Raw genomic sequence first — 27,361 nt, forward strand, 5'->3', positions numbered from 1 at the left:
TCAGTGGGATTACAAGCACGGGCCACCTTGTCCTGCTGCAAATTGATTTTTTTTTAACTCCATTTTTGAAAGAAGTTTTGTTGATGGTTTTGTTTTTCTCTTTCAACACATTGAATTTGCTCCATGTTTCTGATTGAAAAATCTTCAGCTAGTCAATGAGAATCCTTCCTCTGTGATGGTTCGCTTGCTCTTTCAATTCAATTTTCAATTTCGAAATCTCTGTATTTGCCTTTGGCAGTTTGATATTTCTCATTTTGCATCTCTCCGTTTAATAAGTGATTTTCATTGAATTTGGAGCAGTTTTTGACCATAATTTCTTAACGTCTTTTTCTTTCTTGGACTCTAATTGTACATGTTAGTGTGCTTTAAATTGTGTCACACATTTCTCTAATTCTTTGCTCATTTTTTTTTCCTCCTTCAGATTGCTGTATCTAACAATTTACAAGTTTGCTGATTGTTTCCTCTGATGATTCAGCTGCTGTTGAACTAACTACTCTGGAGTTTTTCATTTCAGTTATTGTACCTGACTCTTATTTTCTGTGTTTTTTTCTTTAATCTCTGATAATCTTTAAAAATTGTCATCGTATTTTCCTTCAAGTGTTTATCCTTGAGTCCTTTGAATGTACTCATAATAGCTGTTTTGAAGTTTTTACTAACATTCTGACATCTAGACCCTCTCAAAGCCAGTTTCTTTTGTATACTTTTTTCTCCCTGTATGAGGGGCCACATATTCTGTTTGCTTGTATGTCTTGTAATTTTGGGTTTAATACTGGACCATTCATATTATGTAACTTTGGATACTGAATCCTCATTCACCCCAACCACCATGGCCTTTGTAGTTATTTGCTTGTTTATTTGGTGACTGCCTAAGTGATCTTAAATTCTATTTAAACCCCTCCCCACCACCGTTATGCAGGCTCTGATGTTCTTCAGAGGGCATAACCTTAGTCCTGTACGTAGTAGCCACCTTAGGGTGGGAGTGGTTTTAGTTTAGCAAGGCTTTCTTGGTAAGTTCCTGTCTTGGGGCAGGTCTGCCCCATTGACATGCTATGTTAGCCTCTTCTAATTGCTGCCTGGTTGCTGTATTGTTTTACATGATGCCTTGGGATATAAATTGCCCCATAGTCTTATTCTATGTAATTCTCATGTTTTGGGGGGATAAATTACCACACCAGTGTTGGAAGTTTATTTTGACCTCAGGAAAGTTATACTTAGCTCTCTGTTTCCCTGGTTCTCTCTGGTAAACTGAATCACCCCCCTCTTAAACCAAGCAGAGTCAGTTTACTTTGAGAACTTTAGAATTTTCTATTCTTACGGGCAGCCTTTTCCCCTGGCAAAAACTTTCAGAATTGGTGCAGGATGGTAGCTCATTTCTCTAACTGCCCTGCTTCTTGAGCAGGGTGCTGAGTGGATGCAGCAGCCTCTGGTCTTCTCAGCTTATCTCCTGTCTTAGAACCTTGGCTCTGTGGGTGAGGTGGGGTGATGGCCATCAGGGCTGCAGTATTTTTGGTTTGCTGCACCCAGGGGGTTGATCTTCTGCCCCAACAAGTGCTTCCTGGATGGGAAAAATAAGAACCCCAGGTTTTTCAGCCACTCCTGGCTTGCACTGGAGGCTCTGCAGTTGGGGGTGATGGATGAGAAATGCTGGTTGCCTTCCTCTACAGGGGGAGATACCACCAACTGGGAGGGAGGAGCCCAGAATTCTGGTACTCATGTGAAGTGGAGCTTCTGTCCTGCTGAGCTGGTTTACGTGCCAGGCTGTGTTCTAACATTAGTATATGGTAGGTTTTCTTGATTAAAAGTTTCTTGCCTTCCTGTATGTCCTTAGGACAATTTCCAGAGACTTTAAATGTTTTTATTTAATTTTTTTTAAAACCTGTTATGGTTTCACTGGGGAAATTGCCCATAGAGCTTCTGATGTCACCATTCCAAAAGTCATTTTTTTAAAAAATATTTATTTTTAGTTTTAGGTGGACACAGTATCTTTATTTTATTTTTATGTGGTGCTGAGGATCGAACCCAGTGCCTTGCGCATGCCAGGTGAGCGCACTACCATTTGAGCCACATCCCCAGCCTCCCAAAAGTCATTTTTTAAGCTGAGTCCCAGCGGGTCGCTCAGGAGGCTGAGGCAGGAGGATCATGAGTTCAAACTCAGCCTCAGCAACAGTGAGGCGCTAAGCAACTCAGATCTTGTCTCTAAAATAATACACAAAATAGGGATGAGGATGTGACTCAGTGGTCCAGTGCCCCCGAGTTCAATCCCTGGTACCAAAAAAAAAGAAAACCTTTCCAAAAGTCATTTTTAATTTAAATTTTATTCAAATTGTCTATGACCACTTAAAAATTCCTGTTTGAGAATGGCTTGGAAAAATTGCTTAAAGTTTTTGAAGCTTTTTAAGCATTAAAGCTTCTAGTACCCTAATTGTGTACACATTACTTGATAGACTTCAGGATGGACAAGTTTTGAATAGGAGTATTTGGCCAATTAGCAAGCATTTCTAAATGAATAAATTTCTGCTGCCATAAAGAATTTTGAGCTCAGGATACAGTTTTGTGACTGTATGACTTCTAGGAAATTAGCCTTAGGAAATAGCTTCAGATATATACATTGATCAAGTGGCAAAAATTAGGGGTGGATTTTTTAAAAAATTAATGTTGGAAACAGAATATGAACATTTAGTTCAAGTAACATTAGAATTTAACAAAAATTAATTGGACATCTTCATTTGCATTTTCTGGATTATTGATTGGAGGTGGTGAAGCTGTCTAGAACTAGTATGGGGTGGGGGGCCCTGCTTAATATAGTTGCCTTCACTTTCTTTGTGTCTAATTTAACATAATGTGGATAAGAATGGTAACTTCTATACCAATGATAATAGCAGTGCTGGTGGAGCTAAGGAAAAAACTTCTTTAAGAAGGAAGGTTTCATTTTAAAATTACTTAGGGTTAGATATTTAGGTTTCTGGCTGTGGATGGCAGCTATTTTAATATGGTGCATTTCAGACAACTTAATATGAATTCTTATCTGTCTATTAAACTGTTAATTTTTAAAAAGATTTTTTTTTGAAGTTGTAGATGGGCACAATCCCTTCATTTTATTTATTTGGTGCTGAGGATCAAACCTAGTGCTTCACACATGCAAGACAAGGGCTCTACCACTGAGCCACAACCCCAGCCTTGAACTGTTAATTTTATAATGTGATTTTTGATTATCATTTCTTGGGAATATAGCTGATTATGTTTTAAAAGAATACTTAACATGGGAAAAATCACAATAAGTGAAAAATTCAATTTTGTGAAATATTTCTGTATCAGAAATATTTGATAGGGGCTGGGGATGTGGCTCAAGCGGTAGCACGCTCGCCTGGCATGCGTGCAGCCCGGGGTTCGATCCTCAGCACCACATACAAACAAAGATGTTGTGTCCACCGAAAACTAAAAAAAAAAAAAAAAAAAAAAAAAAAAAAAAAAAAATTGATAACAGTTTACCTCCAGGGTGGGGATGTTATGAGATTAATGGTAGTTTGTTCCCCCTTACTTATTTCCAACATTATTAATGTACAGTGTGGTGGTTCACACTGGGTAAGTGGAGCTTGTACTGCCTGGGCTTATCCTGGAAATACCATTTTGACAGCTTCCTTTCTGCCCTAGTTTCATTTCATTTCTCCCTCTCCCTTTCCTTTCCTTCTTTTGGATTGTACTTGGGAATGTTCTCGTTGAGCTACAGCAACAGTGTTTTTTATTTTGAAACAGGGTCTTGCCTTCAACTTGAGTTACTCCTGCCTCAGCCTCTCTGGTTGCTGGAATTACAGTGTGCACCAGCATGCCCAGCTTGCCTCAGTTTCTGAGGATTAGATGTCTCGAGCGGAATAGTGCCTGATACATAGTAAACACTCAAATTTTAACTATTAATAAGGAAAATTTTATTTAAAATTTGGTGTGTCAACCTGATAGCAATAGTTTTGAAATAGAGGAATGGGAGAAAAGTTGAAAAATTGAAGGCTAACTGTGAATTCATTATTTTTATTTTGTGTTGTGCTTCATAAAGTGTTTGGGTTTGGGCAATTTCTCTGTGTGTCAAGCCTGCAATACCTTATATCCTTTCTTGTATGGAAAAACTATTATATAGGATACTTTTTCTTTAAGATAATATGTAAACTGTCTTTAAAAGCATATTGAATCTTTCATAGCAGTAAAAACCTAAAATTCAAAATGGTGTAAATACTCTTGGCTTAAAAATAAATATTTTTGTACTGTAAAATGGTTATTTTGAAAGTTTAGTGCTTAAAAGATGTGGATTATAGCAAAGATGAAACAATTTGTTGTACATTTTTACATTAAAATTTTAAGTAGGCCTATTTAAGTTGCTAGCGAAGTCAGTTCTACAAAGTTTAAAATGTTTTGTCATTTACCATGTGTTAGAGTATCAGCTCAGTGAGACCCTGTCTCTAAATAAAATATAAAAAAAGGCTGGAGATGTTGTTCAGTGGTTAGCGCCCATGGGCTCAACCTCTGGTAACCCGTCCCCCTCAGAAAAACAAAACAAAAAACAACTTTAGGCTCAACCTTATCTAGGTAAAGGTGGTGCTTTTCTCAATGTGTGGTGGTACATTTCTGTAATTCCAGCAACTTGGGAGCCTAAGGTAGGAGGATCACAAGATCATCAAGATCATCGCTAGCATGAGCAACTTAATAAAAATCCTGTTTCAAAATAAAAAGGACTGGGGAATATAGCTCAGTGTAGCTCAGCACCACTCTTCCCCCCAGCCCCCCCTCCAAAAAAAAGGTTGGAGTGTTAAGTTTGAATATGAAATAAATGCAGTGTATCCCAAATGCAATATCGCTGGTTTGGTTGTTACTTTGTATTGCAGAAAATTTAACATACTTTCTGCTTATTGAGGTTTTTTTCTTTAAACTTCATGCAGTAAAATTTCACATTGTGGGCTGGGGCTATAGCTCAGTGGCACAGCACTTGCCTAGCATGTGTGAGGCACTGGGTTTGATCCTCAGCACCACATAAAAAATAAAGGCATTCTGACCATCTACAACTACCAAAAAATTAAAAATTCACATTGTGATTTGTTGAATTCAAGCATACCTATAATAGGAATTGATGTTACTGTGTCAAATTTTAAATGATTTAAATAATTGGTGAGCTGCTCAGTTTTGTGTAAGATACTGATACTTTGACTTGGAAGAAAAGCTTGTTCTAGCCTTGCTTAGTTATGCCTAAATTCGCTTGTTGACATAGCAAACAAGCTCTTTGATATTTGAAATCAAGTAAAGCAAGTGATTCCTGGGTTATTTTCCTCTTTTTTTTTTTTAAAAAAAAAGAATTTTAATATTTATTTTTCAGTTTTCGGCGGACACAACATCTTTGTTTGTATGTGTGCTGAGGATCGAACCCGGGCCGCACGCATGCCAGGCGAGCGCGCTACCACTTGAGCCACATCCCCAGCCCCTATTTTCCTCTTAAGGTAGTAGAATTGTAGAATATCTGTGGTAAAGTTTTATATCCCAATCAAAAATTTCCAAATTGATTCTGAAAACATTTTCAAATTCACTCCCCAAATATTCAAAAACCTTACAAAGTACATTTTAGAAGGGAAAAGAAAATTATATTTTAAAAGTTTTATTATGTGCTTGGTATTTGTGAGACACCATTATAATTCTCAAGGCATTTTTGTGATTAACTGTCTTAATTTTAAAGAGGTAGAAAAAGAGGATGTTACTGGCATTTAAGATAGGCAGATTATAAGCGTCGTAGGTAGGGTTTTGAACAACAGTTATGTTAAATGTAGGAATTATTTTTAATTGTTGCATACCTACTTCTTGATCCTTAGCTTGCAACCTAGTATGCTGAGGGAAAGTTATCAGATTATTGCATGGTGGTCTGCTGAGTCCTGACACACCTGCGCAGCAATGTGGAACTCTTAGTATCACCCACTGAAGAAGTGTATGTAGTGGAATAATGAGCACAGGTTGGGGGACAAGAGGAAGATATTGCAACAAACTTGAAGTAAAGAAAGATGTATGAATGAAATTAACCCTCTGTTCCTCCTGATGGACAGAATCACAGTCTCTGGGACAGGAGTCCCCTTTGTAGTAAAACAACTTTTTCCTTTTTCTCAAAGGGAAATAAGGGGGGGGGGCGGGATTATGAGTTAGCTGACATTTTTCACAATTGCTAATGAGGTTGATAACGTAGGGTAGTGTAGCAGTTAAGAATTACTTAGTGGCAAAATGGGTTGGAAATTCATTTTGCCACTAAGTAATGCTGTAGGGAAAGTATTTCCACTCTTTACTCATCTATAGAGGGATGAGAATAGGTCCTATTGTAAACACATGTGAGGTTTAAAGTGCTTCAGACAATGCATAATGTGAAAAGGTTTATTTTAAAGTTGTCTATTTCATGTGTTTATTGGTTGCTTGTATTTCTGAGACTTTATATCCTTCGGGTTTTTTTTTTTTTTTTAACTGCCTTTTCTTTTTGTAATGTCTTTGGCATAATAGTTGGGATCAAATCCAGGGCATCCAGTGTCCTAGGCAAACATTCTACCTCTAACTGCATCTGCAGCCCTTACTTTTGATTTTTACAGAAACCAATCTCAATTTACTCCCTGATGTCTCTGAATTTTGCTTAGAGGAAGGTGTATCTTAAAATTGAACTTCTGTGTGCTTTTTAAATAAGTTTTAAACATGTTCTCTAATTTATAGTTTTCCTGTTTGCATTTTCCCTTAACCTACCTACAATTCATTGTTTTTGTATGGTATAAGATATGCTTGTTTTGAAAATGAGAGAAACCTTAAAGTGGAAGAAGTCATATAGTCAGATCTGAATTAGAGTTGGCTCTACATAATGTGGACCAGTCCTTGCAGATCTTACTTTGACTCCATAAAATGGGGATGATGATAATACCCACTTTTCTGTACTGTGTAGACTGGGTGTGAGAATCGGTGAGGCATAGTAGGACATGTGGTGGAAACACATTCCGTACACCTAAGTACCTCATGGTAAATACTTGGGTATTAATATTACGAAAGCAGATGAGCCCTAGGTATGTTTTATATACATGTTTTAAATTTGGTCTTGAGTATCTTGGCAAGGTTGTGATTAGAAAACATAGAAATGAAACTTTGCAATGTTTGTGGCTAATTTCTCTCAGTCTCAGTATTATTCAGCTCTTTCATCATTGCAACCAAAATACCCGATAAGAACAATTTAGAGGAAGAAAAGTTTATGTTGCCTCAGTTTTAGAGGTTCAGTCCATGGACCAGATCTGTTGCTTTGGGCACAAAGTGAGGCAGCATCATGGACAAAGGGAGCCACAGAGGAGCAATGCTCCACTCATTCCTGGCGGCCAAGAAGCAGAGAAAGGGGAACGGGTCACAGGGAAGAATGCACCTTTCCAGAGCATGCTCCCAGTGACCCACCTTGTCCAGTCATGCCACAGTTACCACCCAATCAGCCTACTCAGACTAGTTATCTTTTGTAATTTGATGATTTTGCCTCTGAAAATTCCTGTATTTACACAGGAGCTTTTGGGGGACACCTCATTCAAACCATAATATCTCTTATATAAGCCAGTAAGTTAGAACCTTGACTGTGGGTTAAGTGATTATATTTCAATTTTTAGGCATACAGGGACTGTTCTGGGCAAAAATAGGAGGTATGGTCACCTTACTTCTAACCAAGTACTTATAATCAATCAAGTAATAAGTTTCTCCATCTAGTGGCACAGTGAAATCAATCACAGGAAAGAAATGATGTGATTTATTCCATCTAGAGAGGAACCTGGGCATCAGTGTTATTAAAATACCTCAGGTGATTTTACTATTTAGCTAAATATGGAATTCACTGGTCTAATGAATATACAATTGAAGATTTGGTAGTATTCTCCTATGTACTTTTGGTAGGTTGCAAAGATTTGCTTAAAATTAGGATTTCCTTAAAATTAGGTGTGGTTTATAGCCCTGCAGGGCTTCAGGACTCCCTGTGGTTTCAACCTTGCCAACATTGTAGAGCTAAAGTCACTTGATGTTCACTTGTATTGAAATAGTTTGTCTTTTCCTAAGAAGTCCCCCAAAGAGTGGTTTTTGTTTTTGGTTTGGGAGTGTGGTGGGCTTAATCAACAGAAATTTGCTATCTTAAAATTCTGGAGGTTGGCAACCAGAGATATGAAAAATTGGGCTCTATATATGTAATAAGAGTTGTAATGCATTCTGCTGTTCTATAAATTAAAAAAAAAAATTCTGGAGGTTGGAAGTCTAGGATCATGGTGTCAGATTTTATGTTTTCTGAAGTCTCTGCTTGGCTTGCAGATGGTCTCCTTTTTGCTGCCTTCATGTAGTCTTTCCTTTGTATGTGCACACTCTTGGAGTTTTCTTCCCAAAGCATGAAAAGCTTATGTTAAAACTACTTCTAAGGGATGGAGGTGTAGAGCACTTGCCTAGCATGTGAGAGGCCCCTCGGGTTCAGTTCTCAGCACTGCAAAAGAAACTAAAAACAATCATGATCCCCTAGTATCAATGATAAGTGTTAGATGTGCAGTTTTTCCCGAAATGTTTTTAAAAAATCTGGTTTTTGCTTTCTCTTACACACATTTTTGTGGTATATTTAAGGCATTGGCAAATTGAGGACAGATAGTTTGTTACTCCATAATAATCAAGTGGCAACTAAGTAAGTGCCTTTCTACTATGTTTGGAGTCAGGTTTAGAAGAAAACTGAAATATTACGTACTAAAGCTATTATTTTTTTTTTTTTAAGAGAGAGTGAGGGGGGGGGAGAGAATTTTTAATATTTATTTTTTAGTTCTCAGCGGACACAACATCTTTGGTATGTGGTGTTGAGGATCGAACCCGGGCTGCACGCATGCCAGGCAAGCGCGCTACCGCTTGAGCCACATCCCCAGCCCACTAAAGCTATTATTTTTAATATATTTTGATGTGCCATTATCAGTTTAAGTTGAATATGATATGAAACTTGAGCTTTTTACTTTTCTCTTTCATTTATATAGCCACCTTCTCCTGACCTGATTTATTTATTGGTGGTACTAAATTTGAACAGTTGTTTAATTCATGTTTTTTATAGCTAAAACAGTTTTTTCCCCTTCTACTTGTAGGTTATGCAATGGTCTCTGCAAGATGGTTTATTCTTGAATTGGAGCTTTTTAAGACTGACAAATGCTGGTACTTCATCTTGTATAAGTGGACTATAATTTCTTTTCTCAAGACAACTACATAAGCAGACAAAATTGCAAAGATCTGCCCTGTGTCGAGTATGACAGCCACGACTCGTGGCTCTCCAGTCGGAGGGAATGACAACCAGGGCCAGGCTCCTGATGGACAGTCTCAGCCCCCCCTCCAACAGAATCAGGTAGGACATTGAAATTGGTATGTCTATTATGTGATACTAATATGATATGAAGCATGTTCTGAATGATTAGTGAAATAATCATAAATAAGTTTTGTTTTAAAAGAAAAGTAAATAGGTCTTGCACAGTAATAAGAAAGCTCAACTGCTTTAGACAGTGCTGTTTGAGTATATAGCCCATCTTTTTCTCGTCTAATATAGTCAGTCATCCTTAAAATTTATTTAAGCCTTGTGTCAATTTTGGGGAAAAATATTATATTGTGAAGTATAGTCTATGGAACCATCATACATCATAACCTCACTTTGTATCCTGTAAATATACACAAATTCCTTGTCAGTTTACAGCAGAATATTTGAGCATGGACTCAAATCATACTGCTAGTATCACGTTGCAGCTTTGCACCATACTGTCTTCAAGATTCAACTCTAGGTCTGTTTCTTTACTTATATAGCGGATATACTAATAGCATAACTTACTACAAGTTAAATAACGTTTGCAAAGGGCTTAACATAGATTTTGATGTCAAGGTTAAAACTCTTTGAATAATATTCTTTTACTGTTTGATTAGATGAATTTATCTAAGGTTTCTGTTAAGTTTTTCATCAATGGTTTAGCCTGGAATTTTTTATTTGTTCAAAGATTTTGCTTGCAGATCCAACTTATTTTAAAAAGAGGAATTTTCTTTTTTTAAAAATGTCTTTTATTGTGCTTTTCAAGGAATTTTCCATTTCAAATTCTAGGTTGTCAAATTTATTGAGGTATGGTTGTTTATAATAATGGGTGTGCATGTGAGCACACACATGCACTGGAGATCAAACCCAGGGCCTGGTCATGCTCTGCCATTGAGCTAGCTATGTGCCCCCACCAACTTTGATAATCTTTTTATCCTTTTTATTATGTTTTTGTGTCTTGGGGCTTATGGTAGTATTTTCTTACTCATTTCTGATACTGTTAATTTGTGTTTTCTCCTGATTTTTCTAGGGGTTTATCAATCTCATTAAAAATCTCAGAAAACCAGCTTTTGGGGGGGCTTTGACCCCCTCCCCCCAAGCTTTTACCCTTATCTCTGTTCTTTTGATTTCAGTCTGCTGTACTTTTTCTCATTTCTTGAAATGGAAGTTTAGGTAATGGATTTCAGCTTTTTTTTCCCTAATATACAGTTTTTATATTGGGGAGTTTTAAAACTGAATAAATTGAGCACTAAGATTTGTGATATGCAGGTCAAATAGCATCAAGAGATAAATGAGTTGAAGTTGTTTGGGAGTCACAGACATACTGCTTATAGTTGGAATTTGTTTTTGTAGAATCTGTGTGAAATGTTTTAAGGCAAAAGTGTTTTATTGTACAATATTTGTCATTTGGGGATAAGTTCTTACTGTCCAACTGTGACAGATTAGATCTTCTGTCAGTCGTCTGATGGGACAGAGCTGCTTTCTCTCTGTCCTTCTCTGATATTTTAGAGAAATGTGCAGGTTAGGTGTTCCCCTAACAAATGTGCCAACTTTAAAAATTCCTTTTCCTCTCCAGTTCCCACTTTTAAGACATAAAATACTGACATGTATGAGGTCAGGTGTCCCCCTAACAAATGTGCCAACTTTAAAAATTCCTTTTCCTCTCCAGTTCCCACTTTTAAGACATAAAATACTGACGTGTATGGTCATAGTTCTTGGACAGAGTTAAGTCTTTCCTGTGTCATAAATCTAATGGCCAGTGAAGGTGCTAGAATGGAATTTGGGAACATATATGTCAGTGTTATAGAAAGAAATTGTTTATACTCTCAGTTTAGTGATTATATTTCTAGTATACAATCCTAAGCAAAAATGCAACATTTGTCATAAAAAGATTAATTATAGCTTTATTTGTTAGCAGCAAAAATTACAAGATAGTGAATGTCCCTTATGGTAATATTGTCTGGCCATTAATTTTTTATAGAGTCTTAATTTAAAAAATTTACTACTCAGGTATTGAATTTAAGGGCACAGACATAAGCAGGTATAATCCCAATTTTATTAAAAATTTATACATAGATATAGACAGGCTTTATTTTGGCCCACAGATTACAGTGCAGTATCACTGATATGTTCATATCTGGTGTGGTGTTACAGATGTTTTCATTTTTATTTTTATCTTTACATTTTCTGTGAGATATACGTATTTTATATATATTTAAAATATCACATATATACCAGGGGAAAGATTTCTTTCTTCTTTTTCAAACAGCAACAACAAAAAAAGAAACAGGCTTCTAAAGTTATATACTTAAGTTATTTTTGTTGGTCTTCTAACATTTGAATTCTGTGCCTGGAGAGTCTCTTTGCGGCACCTGATGTGTTCTCTGGAACATCTTCAGTAAAAGTTCACCCTTCACTCGCTAATTGGCCATTTAAGTTTATGTATAAACTTTGTAAGTAGACCATATTAAAGATATTAAGGTGGTATACCTGACTGAGCATTTATTTATGCAACTCTTATTATGTAACTATTCGGTAGGCACTTTGATGATAGTGAAAGAGGTGCAGCCCTCTTTCTGAAAGGCCCATCAACCTACAGTGAGTAGAAAATTCAAGAAGTATGAGTAAAAATCAATTTAGAATTTAGGTTGATTTCATTTTGAAAGAGAAATACACCTACTCTCTAAATTTAGGAATAAGGGTCATGGGCTGGGGGTGTAGCTCTTGAAGCTAACATGTAAGAGGCCCTGGGTTGGATCTCTAGAACCACAGGAAGGACGGAGGGAGGAAAGAAGTAAAGAAAGAAAAAAGTAAAATATAGGTCATAAAAGTTCATTTACTCAGCCTCCCGAGTAGGTGGGATTACAGCTGCTCACCACTGTGCCTGACTAATTATTGTTTGATAATAGTTTGAGAATTCCATATTCACAGAAAAACACATTTTTCCCCTTTAAAAAAAAAGTGGAAGTTGAAAATCAAACTCTTAATCTATAATAGGTCTCATTTATACCATAATTTCTGTATCATGATAGTGTTCATATAATGAAAAAGTATTAGTAGAGAGGCAGTATATATTATGGGTAAAAGCACAAACTTTAAAATAGAGCTGGATTCAAGTCCTGACAACAGTTTGAGCTGTGTGACCTTAACTGAGCTTGTTTTCTTATCTATTAAATGACAGTAGAGGGGCTGGGGATGTGGCTCAGCGGTAGCGCGCTCGCCTGGCATGCATGCGGCCCGGGTTCGATCCTCAGCACCACATACAAACAAAGATGTTGTGTCTGCCGATAACTAAAAAATAAAATATTAAAAAAAATTTCTCTCTCTCTCTCTCTCTCCCCACCCCCCCTTAAAAAAAAATGACAGTAGAATAGATACTTCCCTGGGCTGTTGAGGATTAAGTAAAACTAACATTGTAAACTTTCAGTAATATTTTTAGTAAAAGTATGTAATTTTTATAAAATTTTTATATTTATAATACTAATCTCTGTTGGTGTTTGTATTAATGGATATTGTACATATATTATAGAAACTTAAGTCTGAAATATTTAATTTTTAATCAAGACTTCGTCGCCTGATTCTTCGAATGAAAATTCCCCGGCAACTCCTCCAGACGAACAAGGTCAAGGTGATGCCCCACCACAGGTTGAAGATGAGGAACCTGCATTTCCACATACTGACTTGGCAAAGTTGGATGATATGATCAACAGGTCAGTTGGTTTTGTTTTTTAATGTTTGTAACATACGAGAAAGCTGGTTAGCTTTCTCAGCATTGTGTGTTGTAGTGGACAAGAAAAGAGTGAAGAAGAATATCATAGGTACCCACTGCCCACCTTCAGAGTCTCCACTTTACTCATTGCTAAGTACTTTGTAAAACATAGTTTTAAGTGGATTTAATAAAGGGAATGAGAATATCAAAGATTTTAGACCCATGACCACCCTAGCTAGTATGTTTTTGAAGAACTACCTGTAGACTTTTTTTTGAAAAGAATATTTTTAGCTGTGGATGGACACTATATATTTATTTCTTTATGTGGTGCTGAGAATCAAACCCAGTGCCCCACACAAGCCAGGGTAGTGTTCTACCACTGAGCCACAACCCCAGCCCTACCTGTGTACTTTGTTTTCAAGGGTTTATGAAGCATGTTGGTTGTTGGATGACTTTAATAATTTTTCAGTGGCCCTGGGATAACCCAGGTCATGAGAAGACTGAGTTCATCAGTGCCTGCCCTTTATGAGCCCTCAAATGTCAGGCTTTAAGCTTCTGTGAAGGGCAAGAAAAAGATTTTAAAAGGATAAAAGAATAGCATATTAAGAAAATCCACATGGGCATGATCTTCACTGGGCTGTGGGTTCAACACATGAGTGCCAGAAAGTTGTGATGCATCCCCCCAGCCCCATAAAAAGGGAGTGTAACAAAAACACACAAACCCTATTACAGGCACTTGTCAGGGGATATAAAAATCCTTTGCATTTAAAAAAAATACCTGAACATATATTATTAAACATGTAACTATATCATGCAGGTAAATTTCTCTTTATCTTCCCCTTTCATACATCCAACCAAAAATTACTATTAACAGTCCTTAAGGGAAGAAAAATACAAAGGATGTTTTCAAATGTAAACAAAACAATGACAGGTAATATACATTTGTTTCGTGGATTGTTTGGAAATGAAATGCCTTTTTTTAAAGTGTGGGAGTATTTGGGGATTCTGAAGAAGCCAGCTCTTAAAGCAGATTAAGGGATAGATGGAAGAAGGCTGGTCTTTTGGAGAGCAGAGAGAGAGCAGGGCAGAGGGCTTCTGTGGAAACATGGAGACTGCGGACCCACAACTCACTAACCCTTCAGAAGAAGTGAATGAATTATGGTGAATTGAGGCCTAAATTAGTCCTTTGCCTCCTAATTTTTTTGTTCTTAGTGAGGAAGTTGAAAAATGTCTCTGCTATTCTGAATCTCAAAAGACTCATTTTTGCCTTTTTTTTAGAATGATTTAGTTTCCTTCCCTCATTGCTTTTATTTTTACAATACCTTCAAAAATTGTAGAGACAACAGATGGTGCTTAGTCCAACAAAGCAGATTTTCTGCCCACTTTGCTGTTTTTAATATTTTAATGTTATTTTGTATTAATATTTCATGGTAGGGTGAGTAATTATAATTACTAACTTATGTATAATGCCCTTTTTAGTGCACAGCCAATAAGTATCTTTTATTTCAAAAAAATTCTTAGGCCTCGATGGGTGGTTCCTGTTTTGCCGAAAGGGGAATTAGAAGTGCTTTTAGAAGCTGCTATTGATCTTAGTAAGAAAGGTAAGTTTTGATATTATGCTTTTTGTAATGGATACTACTAGATACATTTTTTCCCTTTATCTCCCGAAGACCTTGTTTTCCTGTTATAAAGACGTGCTGTGGCTTAGGATCAAGGCTCATAATCTTTGGACAGCCTTCAAGAGTATTTATGAACTGTCTAATAGACAAAATTTATGAATATTTATATTTCTAAGGAACAGATCTGTTACTTAGATTCATAGAGGGATTGTCACTCAAAGGTGAAAAAACCTTTATAATGTAGAGTCCTGTCCATTATGGGGAAATAGTATACACATTTTACTGTTAATTACTCTGTAGGTGATGGTATGAACTTCAGGTAAAGCTAACTGTGTATGTGTTTATCCTGAGCCATTTCCAGTCTCAGGACATGCATTATGTAAATTGACAAAGTATTTACATTTGCCCTCTGACTGATCTACTAAAATGACAGAATCAAGAAATGTGTTTGTCTTTGTACCTAGTACATCTTCTATGGTCATTTGAATAAAGATTGCCATTTCATTAATAGTGTTTTAAAAATAAACTGTCTTGTTTACATGTGGTTTAAAAAAAAAAAACCAGGTGTGATTCCCCCCCCCCCCAAAAAAAAAAGAAAAACACTTGGAAAAATAAGGTTCAATGTTAAATAAATTTACTGAAAAAGGGATTTTGTTTATATTCAGTTGTCTAGAAGTAAAAGCTATCTTTCATTTCAGTTGTTTGGTTTACTTTAGGTGCAGTTTAATTCTCCTAGTGGAGGACTATTACAACACTAGACACTTACTTTTTAGGTCATTGGAGATTAAAATTAAATGAAGTAAAACTTCATTTTTTGAAATACAGCTATGTGTATTAATCAATTTTAATGTTCCTGTAGTAAATTACTGAGATAATCAGATTATAAAGAGAAAAGGTTTATTTTGGTTCACAGTTATTTGATCCAATTGTAACCTTTTATCACTGAATATTGTAAAACAACCAGAGAATATTATGTTGCATTCTAATTTTCTTCCCCCCCACACACACCTTTTAGGCCTTGATGTTAAAAGTGAAGCCTGTCAGCGATTTTTTCGAGATGGGCTAACAATATCATTCACTAAAATCCTTACAGATGAAGCAGTGAGTGGATGGAAGTTTGAAATACATGTAAGTTGTTGCATATGACTTATATAATTTTGCCCAGTGATCCCCTTTTGGTTGGGAAGGAAGTACAGGGGTGTGTGTGTGTGTGGTTTATTTGGTTATGTATTTGGCTGGTTAATTAAAATAGAGTAAAAATGAAACTTAGAATTTTGTAAAATATATTATTATTGCCTATTGAAGGCAGCATCGTCATTTAGAATGAGCTTGAGGTTTAGAATTAGAAAATGTGGTGTTCTCAAGTGCTTTGTGACCTTAAGCTACCACATTTCATTAAAAATATAATGTTGTCAGCCAAGTGCAATGGTACATACTTTTGAACCCAGCAGCTCAGGAGGCTGAGGCAAGAGGATCACAAGTTTGAGGCCAGCCTCAGCAACTTAGCAAGGCCCTAAGCAACTTAGTGTGAGAACCTCTGTCAAAGTAAAACAATAAAAGGGTTTGGGGATATAGGTTAGTAGTAAAGCACCACTGGGTTCCATCCCCAGTAACACCAAAAAGAAAATGTGTTGTTATCAATTATAAGATGCATCACTGTTTTATGTACCATTAAGGAAGAAAAATACCCAAGAATGTAACACATGTCGAGGACAGCATAGAGGTAAATGAGATGAACTCAATACAGAAGGGGATGGCAAAGAAGCATGTGTGTTTCAATCTTGCCACCTGGTGGAGGGAGGAAAAAAAGACCTCCTAAAGAATTAAACCATATGCTGTTATTTAAGTTTTATAGTCTGAATTCAACAGACTTTTTTATTTTGGCAGTACTAGGAATTGAACTTGGGGCCTCATACATTGCTAGGCTAGTGCTCTGCCACTGAGATACATCATCAGCCTCATAGTCTGAATTCAAATTACAGTTGTCATTAAAAAAATAAACATTAAGTAGAGAATTTAAAAAGGTTTTATGATGGTGGTGTTCTCTATAACTAGCAAAGGCAAACAAATCATCCTCAAACACCTCATTAATCAATGATTATAAGATGGAGATTCTAAAGATCTCTAAAAAAATAAAACAAGATATATCTTAGACTAATGAAATATTGTAATTACCCTAAGTCTGTTTCTTATTTGGCTATGGAAATGTCATAGATTATAAAGCAGATGATATTTTTTGTCATCTCTGAACTATTTCCCTACTATGACTATGGCATAGAAATTCCAACATCTTCTGATTTAACTAGAAATTGTGTCATTGAGGATAACAGATCTTCATCTTGGGTAATTATGTAGAGTTTTAGAATGGCTGCCTCTGAGTCAGGCATCATGGTACACTCCTATAAGCCCAGCTACTTGGGAAGCTAAGGCTGGAGGATGGCAAGTTTGAAGCCAGCCTGGGCAACATAAGGATACCTGTCTCAAAATAAAAAGGGCTGGGATGTAGTTCAGTGGTATAGTCCTTGCCTAGAGTGTGTGTGAGGCCCTAGGTTCAATTCCCAGCTGTTAAACAAAAGAATAATTAGCCATTGACTCTTCATTGCGGCCTTGGGAACTTGGCAAGACCTTGTCTCAAAAAATAAAAAGTGCCGTAGCATAGTGGTAGAGCACCTTTGGATTCAGTCCTCACTATCAAAGGGAAAAAATAGAGAATTGCTGCTGGTGGTATACAAATTCCAAAGAGGAAAGAATGGTAGTTTACCTCTTATGTGTGGACGTAGAGCAGGAATTGATAACCTAGGCACCTATTTCATAGGAGATGGCTTTTCAAAGTAGATACCCTGTAAATTATGAAGTAAATAAATGCTATTTGTCATCTGGTAGTTTGATCCTAATACAAATGAAATCAAATATAACTCAGATGATTAGTATAGAAAAATGGAGAGTAAGGTCATAAGGTATTTGTGTAAAAGTGCAGTGTTTTGATATTTTCAATCATCTTTCCCCCATATAACAGAGATGTATTATTAACAATACTCATCGCCTGGTGGAGCTATGTGTAGCAAAGTTGTCCCAAGACTGGTTTCCACTTCTAGAACTTCTTGCCATGGCCTTAAATCCTCATTGCAAATTTCATATCTACAATGGTACACGTCCATGCGAATCAGTTTCCTCAAGTGTTCAGTTGCCTGAAGATGAACTCTTCGCTCGTTCTCCAGACCCTCGATCACCAAAAGTGTGTTGGGTTTGTTATTTCCAAAATTAAATATTACAGTTGTTTTGCTCTGCCACAGAATTTGTAACCTGAACCTCTTAACATGGCAAAGAGTTATTTCCCATTGCTCTTAGAGGGATTTTGCATTATTCCGTGTTTTGAATTCTTTGTTTTGTACCAAAGCTGTGCTCTGTCTTTTTTGTACTACTGGTAAGTTTTTCTGTGTTGAAATATATAGTCTGTCAAATTTGCTTTGAGACTTTAAATGAAAACATATGAAACTGGGAGCCTTTTTACATAGACACAGCATTCTAGTTCAGTGCTTATGGCCATCTTTTAAAATTTTCTCTATGTATAACTAGTCCTCATTGTTTTCTACTCAGCTTCTATGGAAGTAATCTTAATTTGGGTTAATATGAAACAGACTGTTTTTCCTTTGTAATAAGAACAGAGTAGGATATTGTATTGAAAACCTCAGGTGTTGCTCTATAAGGCTCTTACTTAACATTTTCTACATTCTAAGATTATTTTACTCCAAAATCGAGTGTATCTTATAAGTGCTTATACACACACACATACACAGGTTTATATTTTTTTCTATACATAAATGTAAATTTCCCATATCAGTGCAAACAGACTACATACTTTTTACAAATGTGGGTCTTTTTTACTGTAAATTTTTTTAAAAATTAAAGGTATTTTTTTTTTTGGTGCTGAGGATTGAATGCAGAGCCCTGCACATGCCAGGCAAGCGCTCTACCGCTGAACCACAACCCCTTCCCCTTACTGTAAATTTTTAAAAATTATGTTTCTTTTAATTGCTATCAATGATATTATTTTAGAATTTAGGGAGATGTTTGTAATATTGTGACTGTTAGGAAAATTTTCATTTTTCTGATCAGCCACAAAAATTTGAAGGCATGTACTTGGTTTATTTTGTTAGAAGCTGAAATTAACTTGAGATGTTTTCTGATACTTCTCAGTTCATATTGTTGTCACTAGATGGCTTATTTTTCCTTGAGTAGATCAGATTAATATAAAAATAATTGCAGTCTTAATCAATTTTTATCTATACCTGTATTTTTAAATTTTATTTTATGTTTTTTCTCAGCGGGTCAATAATCTGCAAGTCTTAAAAGACTCGAGGAACAACTTGATTTAACATGGCTGGTACTTTTTTTTTTTTTTTTTTAAAGAGTTTTTAGTTGTATCTTGAAGTCTAGTTCTTAAATAGCTCTCAGGGTACTTAGCCTTTTGAAGTCTTTAAAAATATAAACTCTTTTTGAATGTAGCCAAAGTTATGGTATTAAACCATGGAGAAACCTATTCTGTGGAGTTAAACCTGCTCAGTTACCTCCTCCTGCAGTCAGAGAAATTTCATGTTTTCCACATTGTTAAATATGTCTTATCAACTTTTTGAAAATTGATTGAAAGATACATCGGGCAAAATTTTTAACCGTGTCCCTAGTTGGATGCAGGTACGGTGATTTAAAGAAGAACCTGAAGGAAATGTAAACGCCCCCCTCCCCAACACCACCCATCTGCCCCCCACCCCCCCCCATGGTATAGGTTGAGTATGAGTATCCTTGTACTGCAAAAGTTTCAGATTTCAGGTTTGCATGTGGGGATTTTTTGTTTTTTAATTTTGGATCCCTGGTTTGAAAATCTGAAATGCATTATTGCTCAAAAGGTTTTAGATTTTGGATTTTGGATTTGGGGCTTAGGGATGCTGAGCCAGTAGTGGCAAAATAAAGATTTTTAAAAAAGATAGTAGAAACTTGATAGGTTGAAGCAATAGTGTAGTTAAAACTACATTTAAAGAATATAACAAGGGTTGGGGCTGTAGCTCAGTGGTAAAGCCTTGCATGTGTGAGGCAATAGGTTCATTCCTCAGCACCACATAAAAATAAAGATCCTGTGTGTTCATCTACAACCAAATGTATGTGTGTGTGTGTGTGTGTGTGTGTGTATTTTTAAAAAATATAACGAATTATGGACTATGAATTTTTATTTAGGGTGAGTGGTCTATCCTTGTCAGTGTTGAGAACTTTGAGATAAGGAGGGCTCTTCTTTCCAGTTGCTAAAGCTATCTTAAGTACACTTCAGTTTAAAGTACTCTTCAGTATTCCTAATTATGTAAACATTGCAGCTGAAGAAATATGGAAAGATTAGATTTTAACTAGTCTTTACTGTGAGCACACACGCTATCTTTATAACATTAGCATATCAGTCCAATAGTCTCATTCTTATTACTGAAAAAATAAGAGTATATTACATAAAGAGCATGTACTAGACTGAGGTTGTAGTTGAGTGGTAGAGCGTTTGCCTGGCACAAGTGAGGCATTGGATTTGATCCTCAGCACTACATAAAATAAATAAAATAAAGGTATTGTGTCTAACTACAATTAAAACATTTTGTTTTAAAAAAGAGCATGTAATTTCTTACACTTACCGAATCCCAAAAATGTCTAATGAATTAATTAGTAAGAGTTTTAATTGTTTTGAATTAGTCTTTTAAGACCAAATAAAAAGGAAAATTCCATGTGAACTTGGATGGAAATGTGCTAGTAGACTTAGGGAAGAATGTAGTTGATTTACGTTATCCCAAAATAATATCAAAACTATCAGCTTTAAAACACACATGAACAATAAAAGCTATGATATCATTTTCCCTTTTTCTTGGAAATTTTTTTCTAAGTAGAAATTATTTTTCCTTAAGGCTCAATAGAGTGCCTCTTTTCCTCCATGTTTTTCCCTCAGAGGCTTCTAAAATGTGGCTTCTTCTTTGAAGAAGGCAAGATGTAAAATGTTGTCTTAGGTGCTTTAACCTTTAATACGTTAAAAGCTTTTACATATAAACATGGTTTTAGTTGTACAGCTATTGCCTGCCCCTGCTACATTGTACATTGTACGTTGAGTCACCACTGTTCCTTAAAGAAGAGGATGAAAGACTGTATTATTGTATGGTGCTGCTTCTAAGATGAGGAGGACTAGATGGCATTCTTAAAAATTAGCAAAAGGAACTGCAGGTATCATTAATCTCAGGGGCTCAGGGGTATTGGTATGTTGAGTTGGTGTTAGTTTTTTTGTGGTCCTAGGGATAGAATCCAGAGCCTTGCTCATGCTAGGCAAGTACACTACCACCATGCCACATCCCTAGCACATCAAGGATTTTTTTTTAAATATTTTTTTAGATATTGATGGACTTTTATTTTATTCATTTATTTTTATGTGGTGCTAAGAATCAAACCCAGTACCTCACACATGCTAGGCAAGTTCTCTACTACTGAGCCACAACCCCAGCCCCCAAGGATTAGTTTTTAATGGCCAGTTTGCTTTCAGGCTTTAAAATAATTATATATTTATAGCAACTTTTTAGTATCTACAATTACAATAAGAAATGGATTCAGAATTCATTATACTACGTTACTAAGTAGCTTTTTCTTGATTTATTAAATTTTGAAGTCTTTATGCTTTTAATGTAGAACATTTGCAGATATTTAGAAGATACTCTTATGTTGAGATTGCTGAAATAGAAGCATGGCTTCTAATACCTGTTTGCTGGCTGTATGGTATGAGTAAAGAGCTGTGTCTCGGTGTACTTACTACGTCTGTTGCTCATATCTCAAGTGGGATGATGGAATAAAATGCAGTATTCTGAGGTCTTTTCGAAGACAATTTGACATAATTTTGTTTTATTGAATTTACTATTTCTAGTATGTATCATTCAAGGTAGTAGTTTTTCTCCCCTAAAAGCAGGAAGTTAACTTTTTTCATTAATTGTATTGCAGGGTTGGCTAGTGGATCTTCTCAACAAATTTGGCACTTTAAATGGGTTCCAGATATTGCATGATCGTTTCATTAATGGATCAGCATTAAATGTTCAAATAATTGCAGCCCTTATTAAGTAAGTTATATTTTAAGATGAATATTCAGTGTGACGCAGAAATTGTATTTTTATTGCTTGATTAAAAAATGGAGTTGTTCAAATGTGGATTTTTCTTATGTTACTTGGCTTTTTAAAAAATGTTATATACGTAGTCTGAGAATTTTATCTTAATTGATTATAAGGAATTAATACAGGAGTCTCGTCTTTTTTATTTCAGACCATTTGGACAATGCTATGAGTTTCTTACTCTTCATACAGTGAAAAAGTACTTTCTTCCAATAATAGAAATGGTTCCACAGTTTTTAGAAAACTTAACTGATGAAGAACTGAAAAAGGAAGCAAAGAACGAAGCCAAAAATGATGCCCTTTCAATGATTATTAAATCTTTGAAGAATTTAGCTTCAAGGGTTCCAGGACAAGAAGAAACTGTAAAAAACTTAGAAATATTTAGATTAAAAATGATACTTAGGTAAGTTATTTATCTCTTGAAGTGATCATGTGTGTGAATTTTGAGAATCATACTTATCGCTGAATTTCTCCTACAGATTATTGCAAATTTCTTCTTTCAATGGAAAGATGAACGCACTGAATGAAGTCAACAAGGTGATATCTAGTGTGTCATACTATACGCATCGGCATGGTAATCCTGAGGAGGAAGAGTGGCTCACAGCCGAACGAATGGCGGTAAGTCTTGTTCTTTTTGTGTGTTCGGTGCTGAGATTGAACACAGGACCTCAAAATGTGCTGAGCAAGAACTCAACCACTGCATTATATCCACAGCCCTTTGTAAAAATTATTGAGTCTCAATAATTTACTTAGGCTGGCCTTGAATTGTTGTTCTCTTGCCTTAGCCTTCCAGATTGCTGGAATTAAAGGTATTTGCCACCAGACCAAGCATGATTCTTTTTTTTATAAACAAGAATCCACTTAAGATAAAATTAGTAATAGGAACTTTCTAAAGTAAACGCTAAAATTGGGAGGTGTTTTGATAGATGGATGTCTGATTTTGTGCATGTGATGTCCCTCTCAGCCTTGGGAAAGCAGGTGCCATGTGTGGCACAGAAAATAGCATTGAATGTATAGAAACTTTAGTGGTAATTTAACCTAGTCACATTTTTACTGTAGTTTAGGAAAATATCTATAATGGGTTAAAAATTGTTTTAATAGCCCTTTAACAGCTGAGAAGTGTAGTTCTATGGCACATTTTGGGCCTGACTACTTCTTATTTTCAGTCAGCTGAATACTGTAAAGCCATGTGTTGTAGATAACTACCTTTTTTTTTTTTTTTTTTTTTTTTTTTTTAAATCATGACCTGGTCCTTCATTGCTATGGATGCTGGATTTTAAATAGAATGTCAATGAAGCAACCTAGCATAATGCTACTGGAACAGACAATGGAAGGGGGCAGGCTTGATTCAGATTCTAATTTGAGCATCTGCAAACCCCTTTACTTTTCTGTAATAGGGTAATATATCCCCTCACTAGGTTCATTTAGAATATGACAGACCTGATCGATAAGCAGGTGCCATGTCTGGCACATGATAATCAGTTTATAAAGTAAAAAATATATAAAGAGTGCCTTTTCACCCAAGATGAAAATAAAACTTCTTAAAAAAAAATAAAGCCTGCATTTTGTAGTTTCTGCTTTTGAAGCACATTTTTAAATTTATTTAGGAATGGATACAGCAGAACAATATTTTATCCATAGTCTTGCGAGATAGTCTTCATCAACCACAGTATGTAGAGAAGCTGGAGAAGATTCTTCGTTTTGTCATCAAAGAAAAAGCTCTGACCTTGCAAGATCTTGATAATATCTGGGCAGCACAGGTAAGGAAATTTAGGGTGGGGGTTATATTGTTTCTGAAAGAAGTTGCTTAAAATCTCAAATACAGCAGTCATGAAATGGGACACAGACTTGTGTTATGTGACTTTTTGTACATTAAATAGTTCCTACAGAAATCTTTCTAGAAAACTTTTAATAGCCATTAATATTTTAAAATGTAAAATTTTCTATCAATTTGTATTTGGTAAAGTTTGGCATTTTGTAGGTGGTTTTAAATAAGATGCAAATAGTAAAGTAATAACATTATCTGGAAGAGCATAAGACAATTATAACTGATTCCTTTGTAGATTTAGAAGGGGGCGGGAAACTTCCAATATCGGGATAGTTATATCATTCAATTATTTACAAAGACCTGTAGTGATTATTCCTAAGGTCTTATAATTTATCAGGAGAATTGGAAAGTTTCAGAGATGTAAAAATGCATAAATCCTTCAATTATCTTAATGATAGATTTTTATTTGTAAGTCACTTTGGAAGCATTGTTGAGTGTTAGATGACAAAGCTTTGGATTTTCTTAAGTCTGTAGAAATCAGAGTAGTTTTGCTTTTGAGTATTTTAGGTTCTGATTTTGGAATAGTATCATTAATGTGCCTTATTTTTTCCTATTTACAATAAATTGGTATGTTAAATTCAGTAAACTGTAATTGTCAAAGTACACATTAACTGTGTGTATTCAGAAATTGAATTGCCAGATTTTATTTTTTAAAGCATTTATGTTAGGAATTTTACATAACACAATTAAATGAAGGAGATGGAATAACTTGATAGTTACCAGCAGTTCATACTATTTTTCTGTTCACATTTTAATATGCTTGTGGTTTTATTTCTTACTAGGCAGGGAAACATGAAGCCATTGTAAAGAATGTACATGATCTATTGGCAAAATTAGCATGGGATTTTTCTCCTGAACAACTTGATCATCTTTTTGATTGCTTTAAGGTAATTGTTAACATATTACCACTTTATTTTAAATAGAATTGATTCATTAGATTGATGTGTTGTTCTTAACTAAAAATACTTTCATAGAAATCTCATTAAACTGTCTCTGGTGTGAAGGACTTTGCCACTATTTTCTTTTCCAATGAGGACTTCATGTTTTTCAATGGTAACCATAATTTATAAATAAGGAATTTCATTCTTTTTAAAAGTCAGGTTATTATTTTGGGTTGTCCTCCCCTCATGGTGTATATTTTGGTAATAGGCTTAAGCAAACTATAGAGCTACAGGAAGGTTGATTACAGTAGAAAGGAAGGGTATGCAAATACCATGGTCCTGAGGACAAATGCCCAAGCTGCATGTGACTAAATGGAAATAGAATTCTTAAGGTAACCCAACACCCCTATAATCATATTTGCATTAGTGCCATCTTGTGCGTTTTAAGGCCATGTTGTGTAATAGTCTCTCATCAGTTGGTAGGGTTTGGTTTGTAAAATCCCAAGTGCTTAGTGAATTTGTGGATTAAGAATAGAAGACCTGTCCGAGTGAGGTGGTTCACCCCTGTAATCCCAGAGGCTCAGGAGGCTGAGACAGGAGGATCACGAGTTCAAAGTCAGCCTCAACAAAAGTGAGGCTGTAAGCAACTCCATGAGACCTGTCTTGTCTGTAAGTGAAATACAAAATAGGGCTGGGAATGTAGCTCAGTGGTAGAGTACTTGTATAACATGTGTGAGGCTCTGGGCTCAATCCTCAGTAGCACATAACAATAAAAATAAAGATATATATATATCACTAGGTATGAAGCCTGGCAGTATGTATGTAAGCAGATTCTCAGATGAATCCTAAGGATGTTAAAGTTGTAAATTAAAGCCTCATCCAAAAATCCACTCTGAAGGAATAAAGTATTGAGTGAGTCTTTCATGCAGTTTTTAGTACCTTATTTTTATGTATTTCATACTTGTAGAAGTAAAACTTTATACATTTTCTCCTGTCCATTGAATTACATCAAGACTGCTGAGGAAAAACTGGAATTCGTTACCATGGGCACCCTACAGACCGTCATGGGTACCCTATAGTTAATTGCCATTCGTTTTTAATCTTGCGATGATTTCCAAAATGGTGGCACATGACCAGTGATGGCCATCATGGACTAAAGAGAGGAATTGGTTATTATTGCATTCCCTGGATCCTCCTCAGGGTGTTCTAAATACAGTAAAGTCTAAATATAACAATCATGGTTTTTCCCTTGGCTAAAAAAATTTTTTTTGGAGGGGGGGGAAGCATTTGTCATTTTGTAGCAAGCACATTTTGTCGCCCCTTTCCCCGGCCTTTTCTCTTTTTTATGACGTTGATTAAATCTAGCAATTCTTATGGAATATATCTCGAAAGTTTCTAGTACAGATGATTAAAGGAAGTGTGAAGTCTGGATCATTTTGTAGTTCTTCATAGGATTGCAACCAAGTGATCCAAACTTTCTTGGTTAGACTTTATAGGTCCTTGGCCCAGAGTCTGGCTTTTAAATGTTTGAGTTCTCAGAAAGTCTTTGTTTTTTAATACATCAGTTTACAGTTTCATCAAGGGTTTCATATCCTTGGCAGAACTTGTTTTTGATTATCTGTGTGTGAAAAGTTACCTTATGGTATTAGTGTTTATGTCTTGGATCAATAAAGAAATCGAGCATGTTTTCGGGTATTTTTGAGCTCCTTATTTTTTCTGCTCAATGCCTGTTAAGTCTTTTTGTCGACCTTTTCCCCTATGGTGTTGTCTTTTTCTTACTGAATCAGAAGTTTTTGGCATATTCTGAATGCTAGTTCTTGTCAGTTCAATAGTTAACATTTCTCCCAGTTTGTGGTTGTCATTTTCAATCACCTTATGGTTTGTTTGGATGAACACATGTCCTTAATTTCTTCTTTTCATATTTAGTTATCTGAGTCCACATTTCTAAAAGATGAGCACATGAATACTTACAATGCCATTATCACCAAAAGAAATAACAATTTCTTTTTTTTTTTTTTTTGTAGTTGGACACAATACCTTTATTTTCTGTATTTTATTTTTTTATTTTTATTTTTAATTTTTATTGTTGGTTGTTCAAAACATTACATAGTTCTTGACATATCATATTTCACACTTTGATTCAAGTGGGTTATGAACTCCCGTTTTTACCCGGTATACAGATTGCAGCATCACATCAGTTACACATCCACTGTTTTACATATTGTTATACTAGTATAACAATTTCTTTACATCATCAAGCACTGTAAAATCTTACAGGTGTCTCAGGTTATACTTGATTTTAGAAGTATGTTTGAGTCAGGATCCTAGTGTGATATTTTTCTTCTTTTTATAATTTTCTTATTTTTTAGTTTTAGGTAGACACACAACATCTTTATTTTTTATTTTTATGTGGTGCTGAGAATCGAACTCAGTGCCTCACACATGCTAGGTGAGCATGCTACTACTTGAGCCACATCCCCAGCCCTTCTTCTTTTTTAATATTTATTTAGTTGTAGATGAACACACAGTATCTTTATTTTTATGTGGTGCTGAGGATTGAACCCAGTGCCTCACACATGCGTGGCAAGCACTTTACCACTGACTACAGCCTCAGCCTGTGTGATACTTTTCTTTGTGAATAATTTAGACTTTGTCACAGACTCTTGTTTTCAAACATGTAATGCACATTGTTCTATCACCTTTTTGCATTCATTATGAAAATGTTGATATATGAATTTGTCTTTGCTCTCTTCTATAAAGTCACAAGTAGAGGGTCAAATCTTAATTCTCAACAGACTATCCTCCCCCCACCCCTAGACACACACACACA

General features: G+C 35.6%; 1 protein-coding gene across 6 annotated transcripts in view; it reads left to right on the forward strand.

The window, feature by feature from the left end:
• USP9X (ubiquitin specific peptidase 9 X-linked) overlaps positions 1-27,361 on the forward strand; it is a 111,693-nt gene that overhangs the window by 19,047 nt on the left and 65,285 nt on the right. For 5 of the 6 annotated variants that reach the window (XM_081276571.1, XM_081276570.1, XM_081276575.1 and 2 more), the window contains 10 exons: positions 9,123-9,376; positions 12,890-13,035; positions 14,556-14,635; positions 15,669-15,781; positions 17,670-17,888; positions 21,659-21,774; positions 21,974-22,225; positions 22,302-22,440; positions 23,430-23,582; positions 24,433-24,537. In XM_081276571.1, coding sequence (XP_081132697.1) covers positions 9,281-9,376; positions 12,890-13,035; positions 14,556-14,635; positions 15,669-15,781; positions 17,670-17,888; positions 21,659-21,774; positions 21,974-22,225; positions 22,302-22,440; positions 23,430-23,582; positions 24,433-24,537 — 1,419 coding nt within the window. In that variant the 5' untranslated portion in view covers positions 9,123-9,280. Of the gene's footprint in view, positions 1-1,760; positions 1,782-9,122; positions 9,377-12,889; positions 13,036-14,555; positions 14,636-15,668; positions 15,782-17,669; positions 17,889-21,658; positions 21,775-21,973; positions 22,226-22,301; positions 22,441-23,429; positions 23,583-24,432; positions 24,538-27,361 lie in introns of those variants that run through there. The other variant, XM_081276574.1, reaches the window with a different exon arrangement.

This window comes from Spermophilus citellus (genome assembly GCF_964194105.1).
Source record: "Spermophilus citellus genome assembly, chromosome: X".
Classification (NCBI taxonomy): Eukaryota; Metazoa; Chordata; class Mammalia; order Rodentia; family Sciuridae; genus Spermophilus; species Spermophilus citellus.